General features: G+C 41.2%; 1 protein-coding gene across 2 annotated transcripts in view; it reads left to right on the forward strand.

Annotated features, from left to right (window-relative positions):
- The window catches only part of CUL1 (cullin 1), a 45,897-nt gene that overhangs the window by 9,998 nt on the left and 8,608 nt on the right, over nucleotides 1-27,291 (forward strand). The window contains exons 1-15 of one of the 2 annotated variants that reach the window (XM_081881793.1): nucleotides 761-817; nucleotides 3,046-3,339; nucleotides 8,206-8,380; nucleotides 10,153-10,320; nucleotides 11,291-11,341; nucleotides 12,764-12,854; nucleotides 16,245-16,408; nucleotides 16,801-16,963; nucleotides 19,277-19,407; nucleotides 22,952-23,059; nucleotides 23,147-23,253; nucleotides 24,526-24,574; nucleotides 24,940-25,071; nucleotides 26,083-26,200; nucleotides 26,636-26,712. In XM_081881793.1, the coding sequence (XP_081737919.1) occupies nucleotides 3,200-3,339; nucleotides 8,206-8,380; nucleotides 10,153-10,320; nucleotides 11,291-11,341; nucleotides 12,764-12,854; nucleotides 16,245-16,408; nucleotides 16,801-16,963; nucleotides 19,277-19,407; nucleotides 22,952-23,059; nucleotides 23,147-23,253; nucleotides 24,526-24,574; nucleotides 24,940-25,071; nucleotides 26,083-26,200; nucleotides 26,636-26,712 (1,674 nt within the window). In that variant the 5' untranslated portion in view covers nucleotides 761-817; nucleotides 3,046-3,199. Of the gene's footprint in view, nucleotides 1-760; nucleotides 818-3,045; nucleotides 3,340-8,205; nucleotides 8,381-10,152; nucleotides 10,321-11,290; nucleotides 11,342-12,763; nucleotides 12,855-16,244; nucleotides 16,409-16,800; nucleotides 16,964-19,276; nucleotides 19,408-22,951; nucleotides 23,060-23,146; nucleotides 23,254-24,525; nucleotides 24,575-24,939; nucleotides 25,072-26,082; nucleotides 26,201-26,635; nucleotides 26,713-27,291 lie in introns of those variants that run through there. The other variant, XM_081881794.1, reaches the window with a different exon arrangement.

Below are 27,291 nucleotides of genomic sequence, written 5' to 3' on the forward strand. Positions count from 1 at the left end.
ATGGGTCAGCTGCTTGGTCTCACAGTAGCCAGCCAGATAGATGCTTGCAGGGAAACTCGCAAATAGGATTCAAGCACAAGTGTATTCTCCCCTTCCTTTGTATGTTTCAAGTGTTGTCATATATCTTCTCTCCATTGATTAATGAGGGCCATAGATTTGGATCAATATCAGTCTTTTAGCCATAGTGAGGGTGCAGAGAATCCATTTACATTGACAAGTTGTCAAATTCCATATAGTAGGTAAATACTTTAGAATATTATTATCCTGTGATAGTATACTGTATTTATACAATATAGTACTTTCTCCGCAAACTTCATAAGGATTAGATCAGGCTTCCTCAAACTCGACCCTCCAGATGTTTTTGGCCTACAACTCCCATGATCCCTAGGTAGGAGGACCAGTGGTCAGGGATGATGGGAATTGTAGTCTCAAAACATCTGGAGGGCTGAGTTTCAGGAAGCCTGGATTAGATGTTGCATATGTTTCAAAGAAGCATTATCCTTATTTCATCTCTAACAGCATGTTGTTTTAGTTCCTTTCTGTACAAATGTTATGAAGCCCAATAAATTCTAAATCTTTTCTGTTGTATAAGATACAATTTAAAATCAATTGACAACTTTGCTACTGAAACTAGTAACATTCACCCATATAGAAGCCTCCAATTCTTTATTTCATTTGTTTCTCCGAGTCTGCATATCAAATTGAATTGTTGATACCAAGCAGGGCTTTTTTTCAGGGAGAACTTGCCGGAACTCAGTTCTGGCACCTCTATGGTGGGTGCAAGTGCCATTCTAAGAGAAAGAGGGAGCTGTTCATGGTGAGTTCCTGCACCTCTTTTTCCATAAAAATAGCACTGATAACAAGTATCTATAAAAGATAGCCACTGGCTTTTTAGTCTCATAGGATTTAGCCACTTGTTCTAACGTCTGTGGATGCCCAGGAGTTTTAGTGTTATATTGTTGCAAGTGTTAGAAACTGAGATATAAAAGCTAGGAGCCAAATGGCATATGAAACCTAGCTTTCAGTCGCCATGACAGTACCGAATTTTTCGCCCTATAGGGCACACTGGCCCATAGGGCACACCTCGTTTTTTTTGGGGGGGGGGGAATAAATAAATAAAAAGTTATTCCCCCCCCAGCCGCCGAGCTTCCCCCGACCCCAGCCCCCAGAACAGGCTGCTATCCGCAAGCCTTGTGAGCCCGGCGGGAACTCCCGCCGGGCTCGCAAGGCTTGCGGACATCTGCCCGAAGCACTATTACAACACAATTGAAGACAAGATGGGGTATTTAGCTGAAGATGGAATAAATGTTGTGCACAAAAGACAAGTTCTTTTAAAATAAAAAATCAAGTGAAAAAGTAGGCTAGGAGAAATGTGACTGCAGTTTCATTCTAGGAAAACTAAAAACCAATCCTCTCTTACTTAATTAGAGTGGGTAGTTTGCCAAAACCTGTTTTTATAAATTTGCGAACAGCTTTGCATAGATAATTTAATCAGTTCTTTTTGCAATTTGTGTTATTTGGAGGGTTGTAACCAGCCATAGGAAACCAGGTTGTGCACAGAGCACAGTGGGGCTTAAGTTTAGGCATGAATAGGACAGTAGCATCCAGTGAACTTGATGGCTGAGTGGGGATTTGAACCCTGGTCTCACAGATCCTAGTCCTGCAGACACTAACCACTCACTGGGAAGAACCTTTTTCTTTCAGTTTTAGGTGGAGCTGCCAGTGAGGGGCATTGTCTCATTCTGTCCATTCATGCCCACATCATGTGATTCTTTTCAGTTCTAATGCTTCTATTTCTGTAAAGGAAAGCACTTCCCGGTAAATGGTGCAGGAGCACTCACACAGAGACTGTGAACTCATAACTGCTGCCTCCCATGTTGTGTTTGCTGTGTTAGCAGCAGCACAGTGACATCTCTGGGACACAAGCCAGGGTAGGGTGTATGGAGGCCCTGTCATCCAAGGGTCCTGCCACCTCCATAATTTGGTGCTACTGCATTACCATCTGAATCTACATAACGGGTTGAATCCAGAGTTTCTTAACCGGAGTTCTCCTTGTGGAATAGGACACTTGGGGTTTGGTAGCCTCTGAAGAGGGTTGGGGGGACGCTAGAATAGTGTGGGAGTCGGTGCAGAAGGCTAAAGGTAGCATAGCTGCCAGCCTCTCCTCCCTGCCCCTCTTCTATCCCTAGAATTGGATCCATCATAAATGAGTAGGTGGCAAGTTGGTATTTTAACTGCTTTTTATTGGAGTTGTAATAAACTACTGAATAGAGGAGGGTCAGTATAACCAAGTATTAAATGATTCTCATTCAGGAGTTGCTTTCAGCTTTTTTTTTTTAAGAAATAGATAAAACTAGGCTTTTAAAATGGTCAGTTGCTTAGCTGCTTGCAGCTAATAAAAATTATTCCTAGGTAGCCAAGCAAAGAAATTTAGTAAACAGAATGCTGGTTTGCTTCAGTAACTGTTATTTAATGCTGCCCATCTGAGTACTCTTAAGTTGCATGAATAAATATTGGTGTGTGTAATGCCAGTTTGAGAGTCTCTCTCCTTTTTGTTTTGTCCTTATAAAGTAGTCATGAACAGATAGATTATACCTTGGGATATTTGTATAGACCATAATCTTATCACTTACCCTGCTATCCAAATTCATATTTACTTTCAGTTTGATTATTGAGTGAATTGAGAGTAAGCCCGTGGTGTGGTCCATCTGACTTGCTACTAAAATGCCTTGGAATTTTGTATTGTTGTACAAATTGTAGGCTGTAGTTCACAAACTGTTTCAAATCAGATGAGCTAATGCGGTTTAAATCCAGCTATTTGATTTCACTGGTTTGTGTTCAATTGATAATATGGTGATTAGTACATTGAGGAAAGAATATCTGACCACCACTGGGGAGACACGATTTTAAAATAGCCAGACATACTTGCAAATGTTCCAGGACATCTTTCCATTTGGTATTATAGCAAATGTGTTACAGCTTTATATTAGTTACTGGTGAAATTAAGTGGACAATTGAATAAACATCTTTTCTCTTCCTCCTCAGGGTTTCTTGTGAGTCAGTATCAGCCTGCATATACAAAGAGCATCTCTTCTGAGCGACTGTGGCAGAACTTGGAATGTTGGTTTGTTTCTGCCTCTGATGGAGGAATAACCAGATTTCTCATTCCTGCACTGAAAGACTTCACAGGAGATACAAAATGTCATCAAATCGGAGTCAGAACCCACATGGACTTAAACAAATTGGTCTTGACCAGATATGGGATGACCTTAGAGCTGGAATTCAGCAAGTTTATACAAGGCAAAGTATGGCAAAGTCCAGATATATGGAACTCTACACGTATCCTAATACATTTCTGAACAATCAACTACTAATCTTACTGTTGATGTAGAATTATTCTACATGGGCAACTTTAGTTGTTCACTTATGATGATACAATTTAATTAGTTTTTTCCAATCAGGCTTTGAATGCCCAGGATCTCAGTATTTGGGTGGAGAGAGAGAAAGGATGTTTGACTTCACTTGAACCTCTGGTTTGTGTTTAGGTTCACTTTTTGCCCTAGAAACTTAAATGAGAGACTTGGAGGCTGTTTGGCAAAACCAGAGTCTTCGGCTCACTTTTGATATTCTGTAAAAAAAAGTTGTTAAATGACAAAAGTAGCAGGGTTGTCCTCTTTGGTATAAATGTCATCCTAAATTATTCTGTCTTTGTTATGCCATGTTGCTGCCAAGTTCATGTAGGTAGGAATGGTTGTTGCGAGATGACAATGCTCTGATGACAACTTGGTGAGTAAGCAATCCAAATATTGAACACCAGCCGCCTCCATTTTTACTTTTAGGTAAGAAGGAATGGTGTTTACCAGAGAGCAAAAGCTCCATGCTTCACGGAGTTTTACAATCTAAATATATATAAAAAACACACCTTAAAATAAAATTTAATATTGAATTGAAATTCCCTATTTGTGTTGCAATATTAGTACTAGAATTCCAAATAGTAACAAAGCTCATTAAAGATAAAAAGAAGTTGTCAAATACTTAAAGGATATTCATATTTGAAATCCGAACTTCTTTCAAAGCAGACAAAATCTGTTGAAACTTAATTCGTATTTGACAGCCTGATTTTATGCATATTTACTCAGATGCAAGTTCCACTAAATAATGTGCATAGGACTTTGTCCTTAGAGGATTATCAGGTACATATTACTAATGTTCTATGTAGCTTGTAATTGGACAGTGTTAAATTTAGGATAATTGGTATCTTTTACCAGAGTTGGAGTTCCAATATGTGCTGCTTTTTGGCACAAATCAACATTTATAGGACTCCTTGGAATTTCTGACTTAGCTGCAGTGTACTTCGTTGCTACACTGCAGATAGATTACATGTTCTGTTGTTTTGAATCTATCCTTGTGATACTAGGATTGTTTTGTTTTTAAATCAGTCCTTGTGACATTAGCTGAGGCAGAACAGATGGCAGAAGACTGTAAACATCAGTTGCACAAGTAATTGATTTGGATATTTAATATAGAAAGTTTTATAATAGCAGTATTCTGATAGATTACTTGGAAGTAAATTTTGAACATTCTATTTACATGGTTCACTAGAAGATAGGGAGAAGCTGACAGTCTTGGAGCAACTTCCCAGCCGTCATTTTCCAGTTTCTGTCTTAAGCATGTTAGCATTTAGATAGAAAATGCCTTGAGCAGCTTTTGTGTGAATGGTGCATGTAAAGTTAGAATGGATTGGCTGATTTGCTTGCTACTTTTTATGCAGCTTCTAGGTGATTTCCTACATGCTTAATCTTTTTGTATTTTCCTTACTGGGTAGCTGGCTAACTGAAAACCACTTATCAGGTTATTTACATATCAATCCTTCAATCCGTGGTTTTGTTCACATGGCAGGCATGGCAAAAATTAGCTTAACGTTGGTTACAGTAGGAATGATTGTTGAGTAGAGTGGGATTGTTGTATAGCGATGGCTTTGAACTACAGAACTAGTTCAGTGTGCTCAAAGGGTCTTTTAGACTTTTCCACCTGTCCTCCATGCCAAACGACTACAGTCTGTTGTCAGAATTACAGCGTCTTTCCATGAGAGTGAATTAAATATTGGGGGGAAAGTATATTGAAACTTTCTCTGTGACTTTGCCATAGTGGTGTGGGTAGGGTTTGGAAGAAACAAAGTCTATTTTTGAGTCCCAGCAACACCTTCCCCTGAATTAGGTCACATCTCTTGAACATGCATTGGCTCTTGGCTCTGGACTTACATGGAGGAATGATGGTGGACTATGACGACTGCTGGTGCTCCCATTGGTACAAATAGTTATACAGTGATTTAAAAGTAATCATGGTATAAATCTTGGTTACCAAACTCCATTTCGAAATAAGGGAGGTCAGGGATCAACTTCATCACACCAGAGACAAGAAGTTTTCAGGGATGGAAGAACATCTTGAGTGAGGAACTTTCATTGGGCCCACACATGGCATAATTCAGGGCACCAGGTCAGCAAAACCACATTCTTTTGATTATTTCAAGACTGGAATTAAGCACAACTTGGATTTTCTATCTGCCACTTGATTGGTACGCAGAAAGCAAACAGGCTGCTGGAGGGTGAAAAAGTACTAATCAGCAGGCTAAGGAGCAGACTCAAAGGCTTATTTAGTTACTGGTGACCACAAAAGATGATAACAGATGAGAAATTGGTATAAAATCTTTATATTACCTGTGATTCTCTGGTTGGGGTGGTATTGATTGCAAAAGTGAAGCTGCAGCTAATCAGCGGGGAATGGAATGCTGGCTTGAAGAGACAGGCCCAAATTTCTAGAAGCAGAGACTGCCAAGGGGGAGATGAACAGCACCCAGTATGGCAAAGATACTGATGAATGCTTCATCGATTGTTGGTTTCATATGTTAGATGAACAGCTGATAGAACTCGAGAGATGTGCAGAATGGTAAATGCACTTCCATCAGAGAAACAACGGATTAAAGAACGCACAGGACCTGTGGGAAAAGATCTTGACCTAGGTCTGCCTGAACTTGAGAAGACAAAGGCAAGGTGGGTAACAGCAGGCGTTGAAACTGAGTGGATACCCATAGAGCTCTCTGCAGGACTGAAGCAGACACAGAATGCTGTTGGGATGCTGGAAGAGATGAATGGAATCGGAGACACTAAGAAACAACGAGATTGCAGAGACAGAGCTGAGAGAGAGAGAGAAAGGGCCTTGTGTACAAGCTGAAGTGAAGAAGAAAAAGCCTCCAAACTCTTTGTGAATGAAAAAATGGGGTGTGTGTGACTTTTATTATCTAAGATGGAGAAGAATGGCCAACAGGAAATGGGGCTGGAATACATGGAATTGGGTACAATTTAATGATGACTCAAGAAGTAAATAATTACGGACTATTATATTGTTTAGATTTGTTGGAACCCGTGGAAGGAAATTCCCCATATTGGATCAGAGAAGGATTATCTTTGATATTTAATAATAACAAGAAGAGCCTCTCTGGACTTTTTGGGTGGAAAAAGTAATGAATGATCTTGAGATGTCTGGGGCTGAAATTAGGAGAACACTGACTAGCAGAGTGAGAAACAGCTGGATATTATCTTGAAACACAGCTAGATGTTATTTTGGAGTGCGCGTTTTGAAAAATTTGAATCATCTTCAAACTCAAAACTGACAGATGGAGAATCGGAAGTCCTTCTGATTTCTTTATAATTATTTTTCTTTTTCATTAACTCTATATGTTCCGTGAAGGATGGATGATGAAAAGCCCTACATGAGAGGCAGGGTATAGAGGATCTCCCACGGTGGGAGGCTGTGGGAAGAGGGGGAAGCGTCCGGGGGGAGCTGGGAGGGCTTTACCTACCTTTGTGTGGATTAAGAGTAAAGATATAACCTTGATAGAGGGTTTTGTATTTTACTTTCTTCACACACACACACACACAATGTAACCTGCCTCAGTAGAATCCTGGGAACTGTGGTTTGTTAAGGGTGCTGGGAACTGTAGTTCTGGCAGATGTAAACTGCAGTTTCCAAGATTCTTTGGGGAAAGCCATGTGCTTTAAATATGTTGTAAATGTATTGTATGACTAGGACCCTATATCCAAAGAGGACATATAATGTTCTCTTAATTGAGAGTAAAAATGGCATTGGCTGTTACAGCTAGTTCTTTCCCCCACCTTCAGCAATGTTGTTTTGCTGTCCCATGTTTTACTTTCCTTGGGTTTTCTGTTAGTTCTGTTGGCTTCTATTTAGGTAAACGTATTCACTGACTCTTCTCAGTACATGTAAATTTATTGTTTCTTCTAAGATAAATTATAGGGACGCGGGTGGCACTGTGGGTAAAACCTCAGCGCCTAGGACTTGCCAATCGTCAGGTCGGCGGTTCGAATCCCCGTGGCGGGGTGCGCTCCCGTTGCTTGGTCCCAGCGCCTGCCAACCTAGCAGTTCGAAAGCACCCCCGGGTGCAAGTAGATAAATAGGGACCGCTTACTAGCAGGAAGGTAAACGGCGTTTCCGTGTGCTGCGCTGCAGCTTGTCACGCTGGCCACGTGACCTGGAAGTGTCTTCGGACAGCGCTGGCTCCCGGCCTATAGAGTGAGATGAGCGCACAACCCTAGAGTCTGTCAAGACTGGCCCATACGGGCAGGGGTACCTTTACCTTTACCTATTCACTGACTCTTCTCAGTACATGTAAATTTATTGTTTCTTCTAAGATAAATTAAAGTTGGTCAACAAAGCTGAGACTGTGTTCAAATCCATAGTATGTAGAGAACTGTCTTTGTGATTCGGAACTGGAAGGTAACTTATCATTGCTGTAGTTAAAAGCAAAAGTAATTATCCTCAACGGATGTTCATTTTATTTCCTTCTCCAAAAAAGAAGGTAAGGCAGGTTTTCCATACATACTATTTCCATAGCTCTCTTGCTGTTAGAAAACATGCCCCAACCAACCAATCTAAGTCTGCCATACTGAAACCTTCTAAAACTATGCTGTTATATGAATTGGGACACCCACCTCTGCCCTGAACCTACTTCAGCTCTTCTGTAATATAGGTATGGTGCTGACTTACCTTTATATATGACTATTTTCAAGATTTAAAAGATAACGTAGGTGAACCATTTTGAATATTTAAAAGTATTAATTTCACACTCGTTTGTTAATTGATTATAGCATGTAGTCTACACTGCATATTCCTTAACTATTCTACCAGTCATGTTTATAACTACTGTACTAGTGTCCATCAGTCTAATCAAGCACGAGGGGCTGGTGTGCCGACTTCTAAGTCTAAAAAAGGCCAAACACCTGGAGGAGCTCAGTTTGTTGGCTTGGAACTGTACAAGCGGCTTAAAGAATTTCTGAAGAATTACTTGACAAATCTTCTTAAGGTAAGACAGTAATTGTATCAGCCCAAAAGCTAAGGATTTAAGGTAGTGCACAAGTTGCCTTTAAACTTCTGTGGAGCATTTTGCTGTCACTTTTAAAATACATGTACAGTGGACACTCGGGTTGCGAACGTGATCCGTGCCGGAAGCACGTTCGCAACCCGCAGCGCCACGTGTGCGCATGTGTGGGTCGCAATTCGGCGCTTCTGCACATGCGCAAAGCGCCGAAACCTGGAAGTAACCAGTTCTGGTACACCAGTTTCTTTGGGTTTCTGCCTCACACTGTGGCTCTTTTGGATGTAATATTGAGCCATACTTTAGCACTTCAAACACTGGCAGCTGGAAGTGTAGATCTTGTGCACTTCACTCTTAGATGTGACCGTGAGGAAGATAAGCTGCAATAATAATAATAATAATAATAATAATAATAATAATAATAATAATAATAATATTTTATTTGTATCCTGCCCTCCCCAGCCGAGGCTGGGCTCAGAACAGCTAACATCATAAAAACAACACAATATGCATAAAAACAGACATCAATTAATTAAAATACATCTTAAAAGTAATTCAGACAAGTTAAAATCTGGGCAGGTGGCAATTATCAGGTTGGAATTGAGAGTGGTTAATACTTGCTAGGACCAACTGTTTCCACTGATCATAAAAGGACCTGTGAACAGGTTGGGGGCCTCCTTCGGGCTTGTTTTATACAAAGGAAAGTAAGTCAAACTGCATCCTAGCTCCGTCTTGCAGGCCCTGCAGAAAGATGTCAAATCCCACAGGGCCCTGGTCTCTTGTGGGAGAGCGTTCCACGAGGCTGGGGCCACGGCTGAAAAGGCCCTGGCTCTAGTCAAGGCCAGTCTAATTTCCCTGGGGCCCGGGATCTTCAAGGTGGTGGTGTTAGCAGACCGTAAGGTCCTCTGTGGGGCATACCAGAAGAAGGCTTTTGCTTCCTTCTTAGCTTATTCAGAGTTCCCCCAATTTGGATGTAATGAGAAACTCTCAATTGGTTTTAAGAGCAGGTGCCTTGTTCTGCTACTACTTGGGCCCATAACAATCATGGTTTGGCATAACACCTGCTCTGGGCCTGCCAGTCTCTGGAATCTCAGATTCTGAATTACAGTGCTTGGCGCCTCTCATTAGTTCATAGACTGCTCTGAAACATAGTATTCAGCAATAGGATTAAATAGGTGCAGGTTGATCCCACCAAACATTTTTTCAAATGCTTGTCTGTTCTTCACAGACCTGTTCCCAGCAAGCTTTTGTCATTCCAGTTGGAATAGAATTAAAGAGGCACTTTCCTAAAGATGATTTAAATTGAACTATGGTTGTGCTGCTCAGGTACATAAGTATTAAGATGTCTGTTGTCTCTCATAAAATTGGTGCTACCTTTCTGCCCAGTGGTTGCATTCCCAGTGTCAATTTGGAGTAAGCCCTCTGGGGTTAAAAGAAATGCTTAACGCAGGGAGTGGGGCTTAAGTTCATAAATAATATGGCAACAGTTGCAGAAACATCTCTGGCTATCTGAAATGATGGAGAGCTGTAACCAGTTTTCCAAAATGATGAAAACTGAAGAAATTCTATAAGCCTATGACTTTGCAGGAAGCAAAGATGGACATGGTCTCATGCCTTAGAAAACGTGTCTCCTTGGGATCCAAATCACTGTGAGAAGCAATCAAGGATTGCTAAGGCTCCTGCTGTACTCTGACCTCGGGCATATCACAGACGTCCTGCTTGTGTCTGGCATTACCCCCCCCCCCCAATTTCTCTTTCAGGATGGCGAAGACTTGATGGATGAAAGTGTGCTGAAATTCTACACTCAACAGTGGGAGGATTATAGGTTTTCAAGCAAAGTGCTGAATGGGATTTGTGCCTACCTCAATCGACACTGGGTTCGTCGTGAGTGCGATGAAGGCCGCAAGGGAATATATGAAATCTATTCAGTAAGTATTCCTGGAAGGTGGTAACTTTCAATGGAAAAGTATTTGTGGGGTGTCTTGTTTGTTTTTAAATGGGTAGACACAAGAGCTTTGTGTAGCTTTGTTTCTACTGCGGCAACACATAATGTTCATAGCAAGTTTTTTTTTATTATGAATGCTCTACCGCTTTGAAACATGAGCCGTTAGCCTGTGGCAATCCACAAGTTTTTGGACTTATCCCTGATCATTGGCCATTCTGGCTTGGACTGATAGGGCTGGAGTTCAGCAACTCCTGGAGGGTCACACTTCTGCTATAAAATAGAACATGCACTACTGGCATGAGAGGGGCAGTTATGTTCCTTGTCTTCTGGATCTCTCAGTGGCTGCATTTGAACATCATCGGGACCTGCTGTTGAATCTCTGGGTAATTTGCAGAGTTTCTGAATCTTGACCATTCACTGATATGTGACAGTAAAAGAGTCTTGTACTCTCTCAAAGAATAATAAATGCATTATGCCATAAATTTTGTGCATGAAGTGCCTCCGAAATTAGGTTGGAGAAACAGAAAGCTTAAGGGAAAGACCACAATTGGTTTTTTCTGTGAAAGTGTAATTCAAGCACTGAAAACAATTTCCTGGACATTTTAGTAAGCATACATAGGATTGTACTACAAACTTATGCTCATTCCCTTTTCCTTCTCCTGCAGTTCACTATTTTGCACCTGATTGTAGGTGATAGAACATCGGGTTCTAATTAAAAACAAAGAAACCCCACATTCCAGCAAGCCTGCAGTCTGTCCAGTCTTGCCCTAAGGCAGAGGTGTTGCTCAGTAAGTCCACTTATCAGGCAGCCTCCAGGCAGTTTTACAGGGCTTGGGAATCCCTTGAAAGACAATGTTCATTAGAAAATGTTTGTTGAAAGAAGAAAGTTCTGAAAAGCACAGTGTGTTTGTGCTGTAGACCACAAACTTCTATTTTCTTCTGTTAAATCCTAGCTTGCCCTTGTCACCTGGAGGGACTGTTTGTTCAGGCCATTAAATAAGCAGGTATGTATTTGCAGTAATTCCTGTATTTTCTTATAAGGTTTGCGTTAATTATTTATAGGACTAATGAATTATTTATAGGACTAATAGTATAAATATTCTTTAAGTAAAAGTTATAACCTGTCAAATAAGTCAGTATCCTGCCCAGAAAAGACATACTGTATTTTTCTCTCTGTAAGACGCACTTTTCCCCTCCTAAAAAGTAAGGGGAAATACATGTGCGTCTTATGGAGCTAATGCAGGCTGCGAGGCTATCCCAGAAGCCAGAACTTTTTTTTTATTAAAGATTTAAATGAGAGCTGCTCAGCACTCCCTCTCGCTGTTCTAGCTTCTGCCTTAGCGGCGCAAAGCCTCCGCAGGGCAGTGGGGAGCCTTCATCCCGCTCCCCTGTGGAGGCTTCAGGGGCTATCCCAGAAGCCAGAACAGCAAGAGGGAGCGCTGCGCAGCTCTCATTTAAATCTTTAATAAAAATAAAAAAAATTGGTCTGCTGAAAAGTAGTTTATCATTATGCATATAGTTAATAGCTGCCTTAAGAAGTAGTTAATCACATTTGATTGTACATAAGTATTCTGTGTTATTAATAGCATACAGTACAGTGGTACCTTGGGTTACATACGCTTCAGGTTACAGACTCCGCTAACCCAGAAATAGTGCTTCAGGTTAAGAACTTTGCTTCAGGATGCGAACAGAAATCGTGCTCCGGCGGTGCGGCAGCAGCAGGAGGCCCCATTAGCTAAAGTGGTGCTTCAGGTTAAGAACAGTTTCATGTTAAGTACGGACCTCTGGAACAAATTAAGTACTTAACTAGAGGTACCACTGTAATGTTATATAAGTTCATAGTTCTAACTATAATGTTTTAAAAATAAAACAAATATGTTTTATACCAGAGGCATCTTGATAGCAGCATACTTTGGAAATGCATTTTTAATCATTTTACTTTTCAGTCCTTATATCCCTATAGGAAGCTGTAAGAATGAAAGGGCTGAAATGGGTCAACCTGGGAATGGGGCATTGCCATGGAACTGGTCTCCCCTAAGCCGCACCACTGTTCTCAGGGGAGTAGAGGTTGGTGTAGAGGTGGGAGCACCAGACTGACCCCACTGCTGTGCTTGCACCACACTGGACCTCCCCCATCTCCCAGTAAGCCCCATAAGCATGGCTGAGGGGAGGCCAGGGTTTGGTGATGTCCTTCCCCAGCAGCCACTGGAGTCACGTGCTTCTGAAGACTGGATAGTTGCACATGATTCAAGAGAGCTCAACATGCTCCAGAGGAAAACAATTAAGATGGAAATAATGGATATTCACCTTTGGTTTTGAACTATAAGGATTTTATGGGTGACCCTAAGCTTTCAAATGTACGCATTGGTGCTTTGTGTAATTGGTTTAAATAACTAGTTTGTCTTCACTTTATTTCCTTTTTTAAGGTAACAAATGCTGTGCTGAAGCTGATTGAAAAGGAAAGAAATGGTGAAACAATCAATACAAGACTGATCAGTGGAGTTGTGCAGTCTTATGGTAAAATATTTTTTATTGCTAACTTCTCCATGCCAGACCTGTACAACTCCCAACTATTTGCAACCCTGTGGACGAATTTGAAATCTCTCTTATTTGCAGTCCTTTTCCCACCCCATGCCTGGTGTGTTGTAGAGTTAGCAGAATATCAGCTGCTTCAGCTGCTTCAGCTAATCAGTTAAGTTGCATAGCCTCGGGTTTAAGACTTCGTTGCAACAACAAACTGTATGACACAATCTGGGTCTAATGCCTGCTTCGTCATGAAGTTCAATATACCTGCCTACTCTACAATATACCTGTAAATAGTTGGGAGAGTGAAAGCTTTATATGTTGCTTATATTGAATGCCCTTTTTAATTAATTTTATAATGAATGATTTTAGAGTGTTGTTTGTGCTGTACTTTTGTACTGTTTTATTGTTGTTAGCCGCCCTGAGCCCGGCTTCGGCTGGGGAGGGCGGGATATAAATAAAAATTTTATTATTATTATTATTATTATGCCCTTAGAAACAATTACATCCACCCATTGTTAAGATGGCAGAAGGGAAGAACATCTCTTACAAAGACCTGTTTTTTGTTGTTTGATATAGAGAGGTATATATCCTTTAGAACATCCAGATTTCTTGCCAAGACTTTACTGATTCGTGTAATAAAACTTAAAGGGGGGATGGGAAATGTTTTTTTGTGTAAAAGTTAGGGAGTAGAAATGCAAACCACTATTGTTAGCTGTATTCTTATTTTTATGTGTGTAATGGCTGCTTGCTAAACACAGTACAGTGGTACCTTGGTTTAAGAACACCTTAGTTTAAGAACAACTTGGATTAAGAACGCTGCAAACCCGGAAGTAGGTGTTTTGGTTTGTGAACTTTGCCTTGGAAGCAGAACATGCTACCACTCAGTGGATTTGTAACTGGCTGACTGACCGAACCCAAAGGGTGCTCATCAATGGTTCTTCTTCATCCTGGCGAAGAGTGACTAGTGGGGTGCCACAGGGTTCTGTCTTGGGCCCGGTCTTATTCAACATCTTTATCAACGACTTGGATGATGGACTCAAGGGCATCCTGATCAAATTTGCAGATGACACCAAACTGGGAGGGGTGGCTAACACCCCAGAGGACAGGATCACACTTCAAAACGACCTTGACAGATTAGAGAACTGGGCCAAAACAAACAAGATGAGTTTTAACAGGGAGAAATGTAAAGTATTGCACTGGGGGGGGGGGGAATGAGAGGCACAAATACAAGATGGGTGACACCTGGCTTGAGAGCAGTACATGTGAAAGGAGTCTTGGTTGACCACAAACTTGACATGAGCCAACAGTGTGACGCGGCAGCTAAAAAAGCCAATGCAATTCTGGGCTGCATCAATAGGAGTATTGCATCTAGATCAAGGGAAGTAATAGTGCCACTGTATTCTGCACTGGTCAGACCTCACCTGGAGTACTGTGTCCAGTTCTGGGCACCACAGTTCAAGAAGGACACTGACAAACTGGAACGTGTCCAGAGGAGGGCAACCAAAATGGTCAAAGGCCTGGAAACAATGCCTTATGAGGAACGGCTAAGGGAGCTGGGCATGTTTAGCCTGGAGAAGAGGAGGTTAAGGGGTGATATGATAGCCATGTTCAAATATATAAAAGGATGTCACATAGAGGAGGGAGAAAGGTTGTTTTCTGCTGCTCCAGAGAAGCGGACACGGAGCAATGGATCCAAACTACAAGAAAGAAGATTCCACCTAAACATTAGGAAGAACTTCCTGACAGTAAGAGCTGTTTGACAGTGGAATTTGCTGCCAAGGAGTGTGGTGGAGTCTCCTCCTTTGGAGGTCTTTAAGCAGAGGCTTGACAACCATATGTCAGGAGTGCTCTGATGGTGTTTCCTGCTTGGCAGGGGGTTGGACTCGATGGCCCTTGTGGTCTCTTCCAACTCTATGATTCTATGATTCCTGTTGAGTGTGTTCCATTTATAAATTGAGTCCCCCGCTATGGGAAAGCACGCCTTGGTTTAAGAACGGACTTCTGGAACAGATTAAATTTGTAAACCAAGGTACCACTGTAAATCACACAATGATCGATCGAAGAGTATAAAACGGGGGGGGGGGGGGGAGAGGTAGGAATAGAGCAATAGAGAATTGAAGACTGAAGGAAGAAAAAGTCTGCAATCCTAACCCCACTAATTGGGGAGTAAGCACTGAATTCAGTAGTACATCTGAGTAGACGTGGCTAGGATTGTGCTGAAAGAAGGAATTGGAGCAAAAGTTATGCAGTTCTGCGCTAAGTCTTGTAGACACCAACTATGGTGTGGAAAACAGAGCTCGCTTCAGATGTAGAAGCAAGAGACTTGAGCACTATGAAGGTATGTGGCAGTGAAAAGCCTTTTCAGGAAGCCACTTTTGCCTAATAAACAATGTTGTTTTGGGGGAAGTTACAGATGGGTAGCCGTGTTGGTCTGTCATAGTCAAAACAAAATAAAAAATAAAAAAATTCCTTCCAGTAGCACCTTAAAGACCAACTAAGTTAGTTCTTGGTATGAGCTTTCGTGTGCATGCACACTTCTTCAGATACTTATTTTGTTTTGGGGGAAAACATGTTGTGATGCAGCTGCCACAAATGAAAACTACTTTGCCTAAATGTTTCCTTTAAGGCTGCTGTCCTAGGCGCTCCTATCTATGAGTAAATCTTTTTAATCTTGGTTGGGATTTTGCTGCAAGTCACAGATAGGGAACTTCAGTCTGTGGATCAAATGTAGCACTCCATGCTTCTGCAGTTTGAAGGAGAAGCATTGGGGGGGGGGGTTGGTTGGTAGGAGCTCACCTTACTCTGAGTTTTCAGACACTCCCTCTGCATTTCTTCTTCAAACCCTTGTGGGGGTTTAAACAGAAGCACAAGGGGGCATTTGAAAGCCTTGTGGTTTGCTTTGAAGTCCCAGTGTTGGGGGCTAGAAAGAGAAGCGTCCCCTGACATCACTGTGTCAGGAGCTGGCAAGATGAAGATGTGGCTTCGTGGCCAGAAAAGGTTCACAATCCATGTTCTTGGGCTGCAGTTACTGAAATAATAGTTTTGTCTGCAGTTCTAACAGCTTGAATTTAAAAGAGAAAATATTTACCATTTTGAACTTTTAAAAAACACCTCTGCAAACAAAACAAAATTATTAGAATTTATAGCCATGGCGATATGCTATGCTGTGAGACTGGATTGAATTGCAGAAGCGTGCAATCTTGTAATTTTATGTGCAGGTTCTTCATCCCACTTTCAGCATTCTTAGATAAAGTTGATGAAATCTTTCTGAATGGATTGATAATTTTGCAGTTCATTAGGCATAGGTACAAACATAGAACCTTTCCTATTCAGCAGAATAACTGTATGATTTATTTATTTGCTTTGTCCCTATGTTTCTAGTGGAGTTAGGTCTGAATGAAGATGATACTTTTGCTAAGGGCCCTACACTGACAGTGTATAAGGAGTCCTTTGAGTCTCAGTTTCTTGCTGACACAGAGAGGTTCTACACAAGAGAGAGCACTGAATTTTTGCAACAGAATCCAGTTACAGAATACATGAAAAAAGTAAGTGCACTTGCATGCCTAGATCTTGAAACTGCTTATGGAATTAGAAGTAATAGGATTGTTTTTGCATGGTAGAGGTTTGAGGGGTTACTTTTTATATGCCACCTTGGGGTTCTTTTGGGATGAAGGGCAGCTTAGAAATATAATCAATAACAGCAATAATAATTCCTGAGATTTGTTGAAAACTGATTCCATTTCAACAGTATTGATCAGTGATCTGAGTCTAAGGTAGGTCCATATGCATGCCACTGGGAAAGGGTTTGAAAACTTGTTCTTAATATGCTTCTTCAAATATGAATTCATAACATTTCATCATAGAAATAGCAGCAAACCCACTTGCGACTTCTTGCGACTTGGACGTTAGGACCATTTCAGACTTTGCTTATTTGCAGGCCGAAGCCCGCCTCCTGGAGGAGCAGAGGAGGGTTCAGGTGTATCTCCACGAGAGCACGCAAGATGAGCTGGCTCGGAAATGTGAACAAGTACTGATTGAAAAACACTTGGAGATATTTCATACAGAATTTCAGAACCTGTTGGATGCTGACAAAAATGAAGGTTAGCATTCTCAAGCTTGACTTCTAGACATTTATGAGTAATGTGAAGAATGTGATAGACCTTTGCCCAGGGAGGCTTCCTCTACTTAAAATGTACATAAAATTGGGTGTGGGGGAGAAGAAACATTTAAAAGCACTTGATTTGCAATTTTTCGAAGAATTACAATGCATAGGAGTGTAATTTTGCCATATGAAAAAACTGCTTTCAATTTCTGTGATTAATAGCTTTTAAAATTAAATGACAAGGATTTTAAGGTGACCATCACTTGCATTAGTAGACAAATTCAGTTTGGCCTAGCTATAAATACTGCCAGATGCTAAGCATAGGAAAATGGGTTAAAATATGCAAATTTTGTTGTTGTTGCTGTTGTTTAGTCATTTAGTCGTGCCCGACTCTTCGTGACACGACTTCCCGGAGCAGGAACCGGCAAGCCACTCCAGTATCCCTGCCAAGAAAACTCCATGGACAAAGACAACAGGCATATAAAAATATGCAAATAGGGGAATTTGTGTGTGTGTGGTATAGGACATTAGTTTCATGGGTCTGATTGAAAACTTCAGTATTCATTAGGCATAATGGACTTTCCAGGCTGTTTAAAAGCCATTGTAATAAAAATGTTTACCTAAAATTGTTATTTATAGCTTGGGCTGAAAGAATTGTCAAGACACTTTCTATAGGATGGGTTTTAGGTCTCCTGCTATGTCACCAGATGTCAGTGATGGTGGGGTGGAAAAGTTTCTGATGCAGAATTCTTCAGCAGAATTTTTTGCAGTTGTTCAAAACCACATTTTCCCATAAAATTAATCAGTGAGTGGATATAGTTTAGGGTAACAAATTTAAAACAGATGCCATGTTCATTTTACATTAATTTATATTTCAGGTTTTTCCCATAGCCAAAATTAGTTGAACTGAAATATGTGTTTAGGATAAAGGTAAAGGTACCCCTGCCCGTACAGGCCAGTCGTGTCCGACTCTAGGGTTGCGCGCTCATCTCGCTCAAGAGGCCGTGAGCCGGCGCCGTCCGAAGACACTTCCGGGTCACGTGGCCAGCGTGACAAAGCTGCTCTGGCGAGCCAGCACCAGCGCTGCACACAGAAACGCCGTTTACCTTCCCGCTATAAAGCGGTACCTATTTATCTACTTGCACTTTGACATGCTTTCGAACTGCTAGGTGGGCAGGAGCTGGGACTGAACGACGGGAGCTCACCCTGCCGCGGGGATTCGAACCGCCGACCATGCGATCAGCAAGTCCTAGGCACTGAGGTTTTACCCACAGCGCCACCCGTGTCCCACGTGTTTAGGATAAAATTCAGTAAATGCACTTAGTGTAGTGTAGATTTTCATGCAAAGAATAAAAAAACTTATTTTTATTTGACTATTTCTGAACATTTTTAGACATGACAGAATAATTTAAATTTTCAAGATGAAAATTAAGGCACTGTAAACCATTAACATGTTTTTCATACTAAAAACTAACGCACAATAAAGTTTGTTTCTGAGGGATAGTCACCTGAAAAGTTTGTTATGTTTGATTTTAGATTTGAATAGTATTGTATATTTTGTAGTCGCCTAGTTTGACTTGTGTTATATCCATTCATTATACTGCAAATAAATTTTATGAAACCAATGTGTATTACCTCTAAAAGCTTTCCACACAACTTCACTGGTTTTGAGCAATTTAAAACTGAGTCCACTGTGTTTGTGCGGAGCAGTACTGAGCCTTATTCAGTAACCAAGTATTGTCCTATTTTTGTAGAACATCAAGCATGTGTAAACATGTAATAGTTACCCGTAAAAGGATGAATAAATTTAATGTGGGCTTATAGAATTTAGTCATTTGCCTTGCAACAGTGGTGGTTTGATTTTTAAAAACTACAAAGTTTATATCCCTCAAAATCAACTTTTTCCTAAAAATGTTTTTTGATTGCTAGCTCTAGATCTCCTGAAGGATTTTTGGTTGGCAGACATTTCTTTCACTTACCTGCCCAGTTATAGGTGCCTTAAATTTATCAGGATTCTGCTATTGAGAGGGGAACCCTTAACCTCAGTGAAGCTGTTCTGTGGAGCAGCACTCGTGTCATTCATCATCAAGTTAAAACTCAATGTCATATTTTGTCCTGCTTATTCATGATTTTGGATAACATTGACAATAGTTAAATTTAAGCGTTAAGGTTTTAAAGTTTTCCTGCTCTGGAGTTACGATGGTTTAGATGGTTCTGATATGTTTGCAAATGTATTTCTTGTTTCCTGAGCAGTTCTCAGATGCAGAACTGATGTTCGTACAACTGAAAGGATCTGTTTCCTCTTTTCCAGACTTGGGGCGCATGTACAGCCTTGTGTCTCGAATCCAAGATGGCCTTGGGGAGCTCAAAAGACTTTTGGAAACACACATCCACAGCCAGGGTCTCTCTGCCATTGAAAAGTGTGGAGAAGCTGCTCTTAATGCAAGTATTTCTTCCAAAGGAACTTTGATATCTTGAATCTGGGCACATTGCCCCAGATTCACCATAGGTTTGATAAGGAGTTGAAAGAGCAAGAGATAGACCAACTGCAGTGTAAGAATTACTAGACTTTTCCTGCAGGGTCAGGAATATCTACAGGGACTTCAAACATTGCTGATTTAGGACTGGGTCTGTAATAGGCGGTGACAGTATACGCAAGCAGGGAGTTACGGCTGGGGGTGGTGGGTGCCCCGTGACCTTTCAAGCTGTAGCCTCGTGCTGTGATACAAACTGAGCTAGAGAGAAATGATGGCTTCAAAATATGGCTTTAAAAAGCTTGAATGCATCTCTGCCAGATAATAGACTGGTGCTCTCGACCTCCGGGTTAGCGCCTCCGGCAATGGCGGAATTCCTCTGATCAGGAGGAACTTGCTCCGTGGAATCAGGGTCTGGCCGCCACTGCGAAGGCGGAGACCCACTAAAAATTGCAGGCGGGAGAAGCCTGTGAACGTGGGATTCGGCTGGCACCTTTTGCGCCTCCCCTACCCGCAGGGAGACCCGGTTTCGGGTTTCCGGAGCGATGTGGGGTGAGCGGCGTGGTGCTTCGAATTGACTGCTTCTTTCACGGAGTGAAGCCGCATTGCTGTTGCCGGAGAGCGCTGACTTTTTCCTGTGGACAATTTGATTCTAAACAACTACCCGTGAGTAGAACGGAAAATTGGATTTTTAAATGTCTTAATTTGGCACCGAAACGGGGAGGTTTCAAACAGGAAGTCCGCCTTCCCCTTTTGTAAATAGATTGAAGCAAAGAATTTGCAAGCTAAAGTCTTGGAAAGTCCTATGTAAAGGATTAAACTTCCAACGGCTAAAATCATTAGCCCCCTTGGAGGCAGGAGAAGAGGGGGAAAATTTTGGATCACATAAGCCTGCAGGAGAGAGTGAAGAAAGTTGGATCACCACCGCTCTGAACCTGGAAATGGACTGCTAGTAAGACTGACGTTTTTGGGAAAGTTCATTGACTGTGACAGTTAGTTAAATAAGAGAAATACATTGTTTTCATTGTCTTCTTCTGCGTTTAAAAAGGAGTAAAAGTAGCTGAAAATTGAAACTAATTTTACTGCTTGAACTGTGCATAAAAGGATTGATACAAACAGAAATTGTTTCCCTCTAGAGGGAGCCTTTGAAATTGTTACAAGAGTTGGGCTGGTGGAATCTCCAGCTGCAAGAGAAAACCGTGAGACTGACCTTGGATTGCTTGAGAATGTCGACAGAAGAAGCCTTAGTGATTGCACTATGCAAGATAAGTGAGTCATTGGAACAGCTCCACAAGAAGACGGACGTGATGAATATTAAAATTGATATTTTGGGACAAAAAGCGACTAATTTGGCACAAAAAGTGAACATCTACACAGAAACTATTCAGGAACTGATACAGGAATCTACTTTGACATGCCAAATGGTGGAGAAAGCGAGGGAGAAAGTTGTGGTTGTTGAACCTAAAGTAATACAAGTGGAGAGGGAGAGAGCCCCAGCCTTACAGAGGCAATTTGATGATTACAAGTTGTTGCCCTCTATGATTGAATTCAGAGAAAGTCAGATTGGAACCCTGCTTGGACTGGAGAAGGAAAGTTGGATAGATCACCTCATGCAGGGATTTACTGACCTTTGGGATCTGGACCTGGGTCAGGAGGAAATTGGAGTTGTGGGGACCTGCAGAGTTGGAGGGACTTTGAAACACGTCCTGAAATATCTTTTGGATTTTAGTTCTAACCACGGAGATGTGGATGACATGTCGAGAAGGAATAAAAACATTGTTAGGTTGGAGCTCCCTCGAGACCTACTCTTCAGCATCAAAGAAAGGAAATTAAGAACAAGATCAGCAGAAGACAAAGTAAAGTGTATGTATAAATGCAAAGAAGACTTGCAGAAGGGACCTGGAAAAGAGTTAAGAGCCTCGGACAGAAGAGCACCAGGTTGATGGACTATATGGAATTGATGGAAATGACTGGCAGAATCCGAGACCAGGGAGAAGAGACGGTGGAAGAAGATTGGAAAAAGTTTAAAGTTTATTTATAGAAATATGGTAAAATTAAGGAGTGTTAGAAAAATGTTGGAATGAAATTATATGGCCTTAGTAGAAGTGTTATAAGGAGTTGAGCATAAATAAGTATTATAGTATTAATGGAAAATAAGGTTAAAAAAAGTTAAGATATTTATATGACAGAAAATAGTGAAAGATGGAAAGCATTTGCTGAATCAATTAATAGAAGTGGAATACAAAAAGGGAGGTGAGAGGAAGTCGATGAAACAAGGGAATGAAAGATAAGGCATTGAAATGGTATGATGTATGTTTTTAAATTGTTTTTGTTCTGTTTTGTTTAGTTTAATGCGTTAATTAATTCCCTGTTCAGGGAAGTTTTTAATCTGTGATATTTTAGTGTATTTTTGGTTTTTATGGAAGCCGCCCAGAGTGGCTGGGGAAACCCAGCCAGATGAGCGGGGTACAAATAATAAATTATTATTATTATTATTATTATTATTATTATTATTATTATTATTATTATTGTTGTGTGGTGTATTGTTTATATATTGTATTGTATTGTTTTTTCTTTCTTTTGTTTTCTCTCCTTTTTTCTCCTTTTCTTTTTCTTCTTGTTTGTAAGGTTAAAAGTAATAAATATTATTTAAAAAAAAAAGATAATAGACTGGTGCTCTCACCTCATCTAACCTTGGGTATTTTTTCTTGATAAGAAAGGGGGTCATTGTACAGTGGTGCCTCGCAAGACGAAAAGAATCCGTTCCGCGATTCTCTTCATCTAGCGGTTTTTTCGTCTTGCGAAGCAAGTCCATTGACGGATTAGCGCTATTAGCGGCTTTTAGCTGATAAGCAGATAAGCGGCTTAGCGGCTTAGAAAAAGGGGGGGGAGGGGAAAAAAGTCGGAAAAACTCACAAGACATTTTCGTCTTGCGAAGCAAGCCCATAGGAAATTCGTTTTGCGAAGCACCTCCAAAACGGAAAACCCTTTCGTCTAGCGGGTTTTTCGTCTTGCGGGGCACCACTGTATGTGAGATCCTGAGCCGCTTGGCCAGTGAATTTGCCCTAAGTAGACAAGTGACTTGTTGAAGATATCCTGGTCTCTCCTGGCTATAAGCATCTTATTTTCAATTACTGCTTTAGTCGCGGACGTGGAGCTTCCTGAATTCTGCCTCAACTCTCTTGTGAAGTTTTTGTCAGTCAGGAGGACTACTCATTATTTGATTCACATTTTACAATCATATTTGATATTATAGGGTCCAGGGGTGTTAAGCTTTCTCCAAGGTGAGCTTGCATTGTGGTGAAGTAATTAAAGGATTTTCTATCGGAAGAAATGATGAGGTGTTCAGTGTAGTATGTTTTTCTGAAACTTAACACTCAGTCAAGTTCTGCTTTTGAAATGTCTTTATTGTTTGTCGGTTGTTCAAGTGCTGAAAATGTTGCCCTAAAATCTGTAGCTGTGAGAGAATTCTGAAATAGGGCAATTTTGTCATCTCCCTCTCTAATTTCTAGGATCCCAAAATGTATGTACAGACCGTGTTGGATGTCCATAAGAAATACAATGCACTGGTCATGTCTGCTTTCAACAATGATGCTGGCTTTGTGGCTGCTCTAGACAAGGTAAATGGAGTTAAACTTTGTAGTTGTCCTTGATAATTACTCATTTTGAGGATGTCTGCAAGTTTAACTTCTTTGTGTGTATCACAGGCTTGTGGTCGATTTATAAATAACAACGCAGTAACAAAAATGGCCCAGTCATCCAGTAAATCCCCAGAGCTGTTGGCACGGTATTGTGACTCTCTGCTAAAGAAAAGGTATGTGTTCTATGGGGAAATCTGTGACGTCTGCAAGTTAGTAGTAGACTAGAGTTGTTCACACACCATTCATGAAATGAAATGCCATTCTAACTGTTGATCAAGGAGTCTTGTGCACACTTCTAATCTTTACCTGTAGCTGGGAAAACTTATTTGTAGGTTTCAGTCTGCTTATTCCTACATGTTAACCTCCTTTAATCCCTTATACACAGAAAAATTCTGTCAGGAATGCTCAGCTACATTACCTTTCTGGGGCCCCTCTTTGACTCAGGATTTTCCACTGTGTACTCTTTAATGAGGATGCGGTCTTCCAGGATTAAGAAAAATCTTGCGCTAAAATATCTGCAGGATTTCCTGGTTCATTCATTCATGACTCACAGCAGTAAAAGAGGGTAGGTAAGGGAGCAGCAGTTCAGTGAGAGATCAGTGTCCAGTCTGTCTAGGGGAGACTAACATTCCTGTTGGTACAATGCTTGGGAACGGTTAGATCAGGGGTCAGCAAACTTTTTCAGCAGGGGGCCAGTCCACTGTCCCTCAGACCTTGTGGGGGGCTGGACTATATTTAGGGGGGGGGGATGAATGAATTCCTATGCCCCACAAATAACCCAGAGATACATTTAAATAAAAGCACACATTCTACTCATGTAAAAACATGCTGATTCCCAGCCCGTCTGTGGGCCAGATTTAGAAGGCGATTGGGCTGGATCCGGCCCCCGGGCCTTAGTTTACCCATGGGTTAAGGTAAAGGTAAAGGGACCCCTGACCATTAGGTCCAGTCGTGGCCGACTCTGGGGTTGGGGTGCTCATCTCGCTTTATTGGCCGAGGGAGCCGGCGTACAGCTTCCGGGTCATGTGGCCAGCATGACTAAGCCGCTTCTGGCAAATCAGAGCAGCACACAGAAACACCGTTTACCTTCCCGCCAGAGCGGTACCTATTTATCTACTTGCACTTTGATGTGCTTTCAAACTACTAGGTGGGCAGGAGCAGGGACTGAGCAACGGGAGCTCACCCTGCCGCGGGGATTCGAACCACCGACCTTCTTATCGGCAAGTCTTAGGGTCTGTGGTTTAACCCACAGCGCCACCTGCATCCCTACCCATGGGTTAGATGCTGCTTAATTGTTGTAAACTGCTGCCTTTTGGAGAGCTTTATTGCTGCAACTAAGCTGTGCGTATCCTGAGCTTGTTGTACTGGAAAGTAAAGGAGATTTTATGAATTGCAAATGGTAAGCATGTTGAACTGTAACAAAAATGATGCCCTTTTTACCACAGCTCAAAGAATCCAGAGGAAGCTGAGCTTGAAGACACACTCAATCAAGTGGTAAGGTTCTTACTCTAAGTTGCATTCTGCATTCAAGTAATTCTTTTTGCAGACTGCTTTAGAATGAAAATTGAATGAAGATTGAGAGAATTGTGGAAGAAAACTTATCAACATCTGTGCATATGTTTTAAACCATTTGTTACAACCCTTAAAAATAATTAAAGTGAACATTGGTTTTTGTATGCTTACATTTATGTAAATTTATATTGTGCTACATGTTCTGAAAGATTTGAAATGTTTGAAATCTTAAATGTTTTTAAAAGTGTTATAATATTTTAGTGAGCTGAAAGTTGAGATTTTGCCTTTGAAAATTTTTGAATTGTTTGCATTTAGAAAATAATACTAAGAATACATGCTTTTTCCAGATGGTTGTCTTTAAGTATATTGAAGACAAAGACGTATTTCAAAAATTCTATGCCAAAATGTTGGCAAAACGGCTTGTGCACCAGAACAGTGCTAGTGATGATGCTGAGGCAAGCATGATCTCCAAATTGAAGGTGAGTTGTGTTTGGGCCTCTCCCTCACCACTTTCCTTTCCAGGATTACACTGCAAAGCAGCCCCTCCAGAAGGTGCTAGAATACAGTTTCCATCACCCTGACCGTCAGCTATGCTGGTGGAAGACAAATAAGGCTCCCCACCCCCACAGTAAAAGAATCCCGAGAAAAATACATAAGCATGCTGGTTGGATTTTCTCTTTTTTATATACTGGGATTCTTACATACTTCCTTTACTAGAGTTAGACGGCTGTAGAATAGTAATCAGCCTCCAAACGACTCACCAAACTTTCTTAGTGAATGTTGCTGAAGCATCTATAGGCCAAAAGAGCCTCTACAAATTCTGTCACACAGCGACTCCTGGTGATTCGTTTGTGTGGCTGTGGCACACAAGCTGGCTGTCAGTGGCTGGGAAAAGCCTGCTCAGTGGGTCTTAGTTTGGGGGTTATTCAGGATAATTAAACAGCATAAGAACCATGAAGCTCTTAGGTATAGTATCAAATTCAATATGTCAGTGCTCACTGGTGTCTGCAGTCTCAAGTCAGAGATATTTTCCAGCCCTGCCATTTGGGTTGTTTTTTTTAAAGACCTTCTATATGTGAAGCCCGTTCTCTGCCACTGAGCTACGACATCCCAAGTAAGCTCACAAAAGTGACAGTCTGGGCTTTTCTCAATTGTCTACATGCCTGTGAAAAACAATAGCAAGTGAGGTGAAGCAACAATCCAACTTTCCCATTAGGTTTGCCTTTGAGGAACCCATTCTAGACTTGAGGTAGACCTCAACCATGAGAAGTTACAAATTTATTGCTGTGTGGTTGCTCTTTCTGTTGGCTTTGCTGTATTCTAGTTCTGCTCAGCTAGGGCTGCCTTATGTCTGGAATTTCCGCCTTTTTAAATAGGTGTGTTTTGTTGTTGGCAGTTTCTACTATTGGATAATTTTGGAAACTGGGTCCTGCTGTAAGATCTGTGGGTCTTTTCTCCTCTCTCATAAACTGTTCTGTGGTTAATTACAGCAAGCTTGTGGCTTTGAGTACACCTCAAAGCTTCAGAGGATGTTCCAAGATATTGGTGTAAGCAAAGACTTGAATGAACAGTTTAAAAAGCACCTGTCCAATTCGGAGCCATTGGATTGTAAGTTAATCTAACTATTTGTTTTAAAACCTGAATGGTTGAGTAGCCATATTTCTTTCTTTTTTTTATGTGATGAAAGTGAACAATTGCTGAAGAAATGACAATTGTTGCTCTCAAGAATAAGCAAGTGTTGGTAAAATGTGTTTGAGTCGAGCAAAGTGTCTCATGCCAGTGGTGTCGGTCGTCTTGTAGGTTTGGTTAACTCAAAAGTGCATTGGACATACTATTTGTGCAGCTGGCTCATATTTGGTCTAATTTGGCAAGAGCCACTGTAATTCAAAATGTGATCTATTTGATCCTAAGTTTTAAATATAAGTCTATTTAATCTTCCCCAATACATTTTATTTGAAAGAACAGAAAGCTCTGTTTTTATATATTCAGTATATAAATACTGAAAGAAAGAGTGTATATGTGTTTTCCTTTTTTCTCTTCCAGTGGACTTTAGCATACAGGTTCTGAGCTCTGGATCGTGGCCCTTCCAAATGTCTTGTGCATTTGCTCTCCCCTCAGAGGTGGGTGCATTAGTGTTTTAAGCTTGCATTTCCATTTACATGAGAGTTGTAATCTGTGGGATGAATGAATGAATGAATGAAGCCAAGGTGCTTTGTGCAATTTATAAAGGTGGCTTCCCCGCCTCCCACATCTATGAAGTGTACAGTTCAGTGAGCACTTACTATAATGTGTTCAGTCTGGATGAGAGCCATCTGTAAATTGCTCCTTAAACACTTGAAATGGTGGGGTATTAGTGGGTGGCTGTCACAGATGTAAAGCAGACCAAGAATCATAGAGTGGTAGAGTCAGAAGGGACTTCCAGAGTCATCTAGTCCAACTCCCTGCAGTGCAGGAATCACAACACCCCAGAGAGGTCCGGTGAAACACATTTAACTGTGATGGCGTATGGTCAGATTTTACAATGAATTACTGTTCCAACCTCTCCACTTCATTTCGGGAACAGTCCAGTTTCAGCATGCTTTCTGTACTAGGCAGCACTTGAATCTCTGCAGTCAAAAGAAAGGGAACTGTTGCTTCTGTCTGTGTTCTTGCTTTTGGACTGCCTTCCTCCATAAGAGCCAGGCAGTTCTTGCAGAATT

This window comes from Podarcis erhardii (genome assembly GCF_964252035.2).
Source record: "Podarcis erhardii genome assembly, chromosome: 12".
Classification (NCBI taxonomy): domain Eukaryota; kingdom Metazoa; phylum Chordata; class Lepidosauria; order Squamata; family Lacertidae; genus Podarcis; species Podarcis erhardii.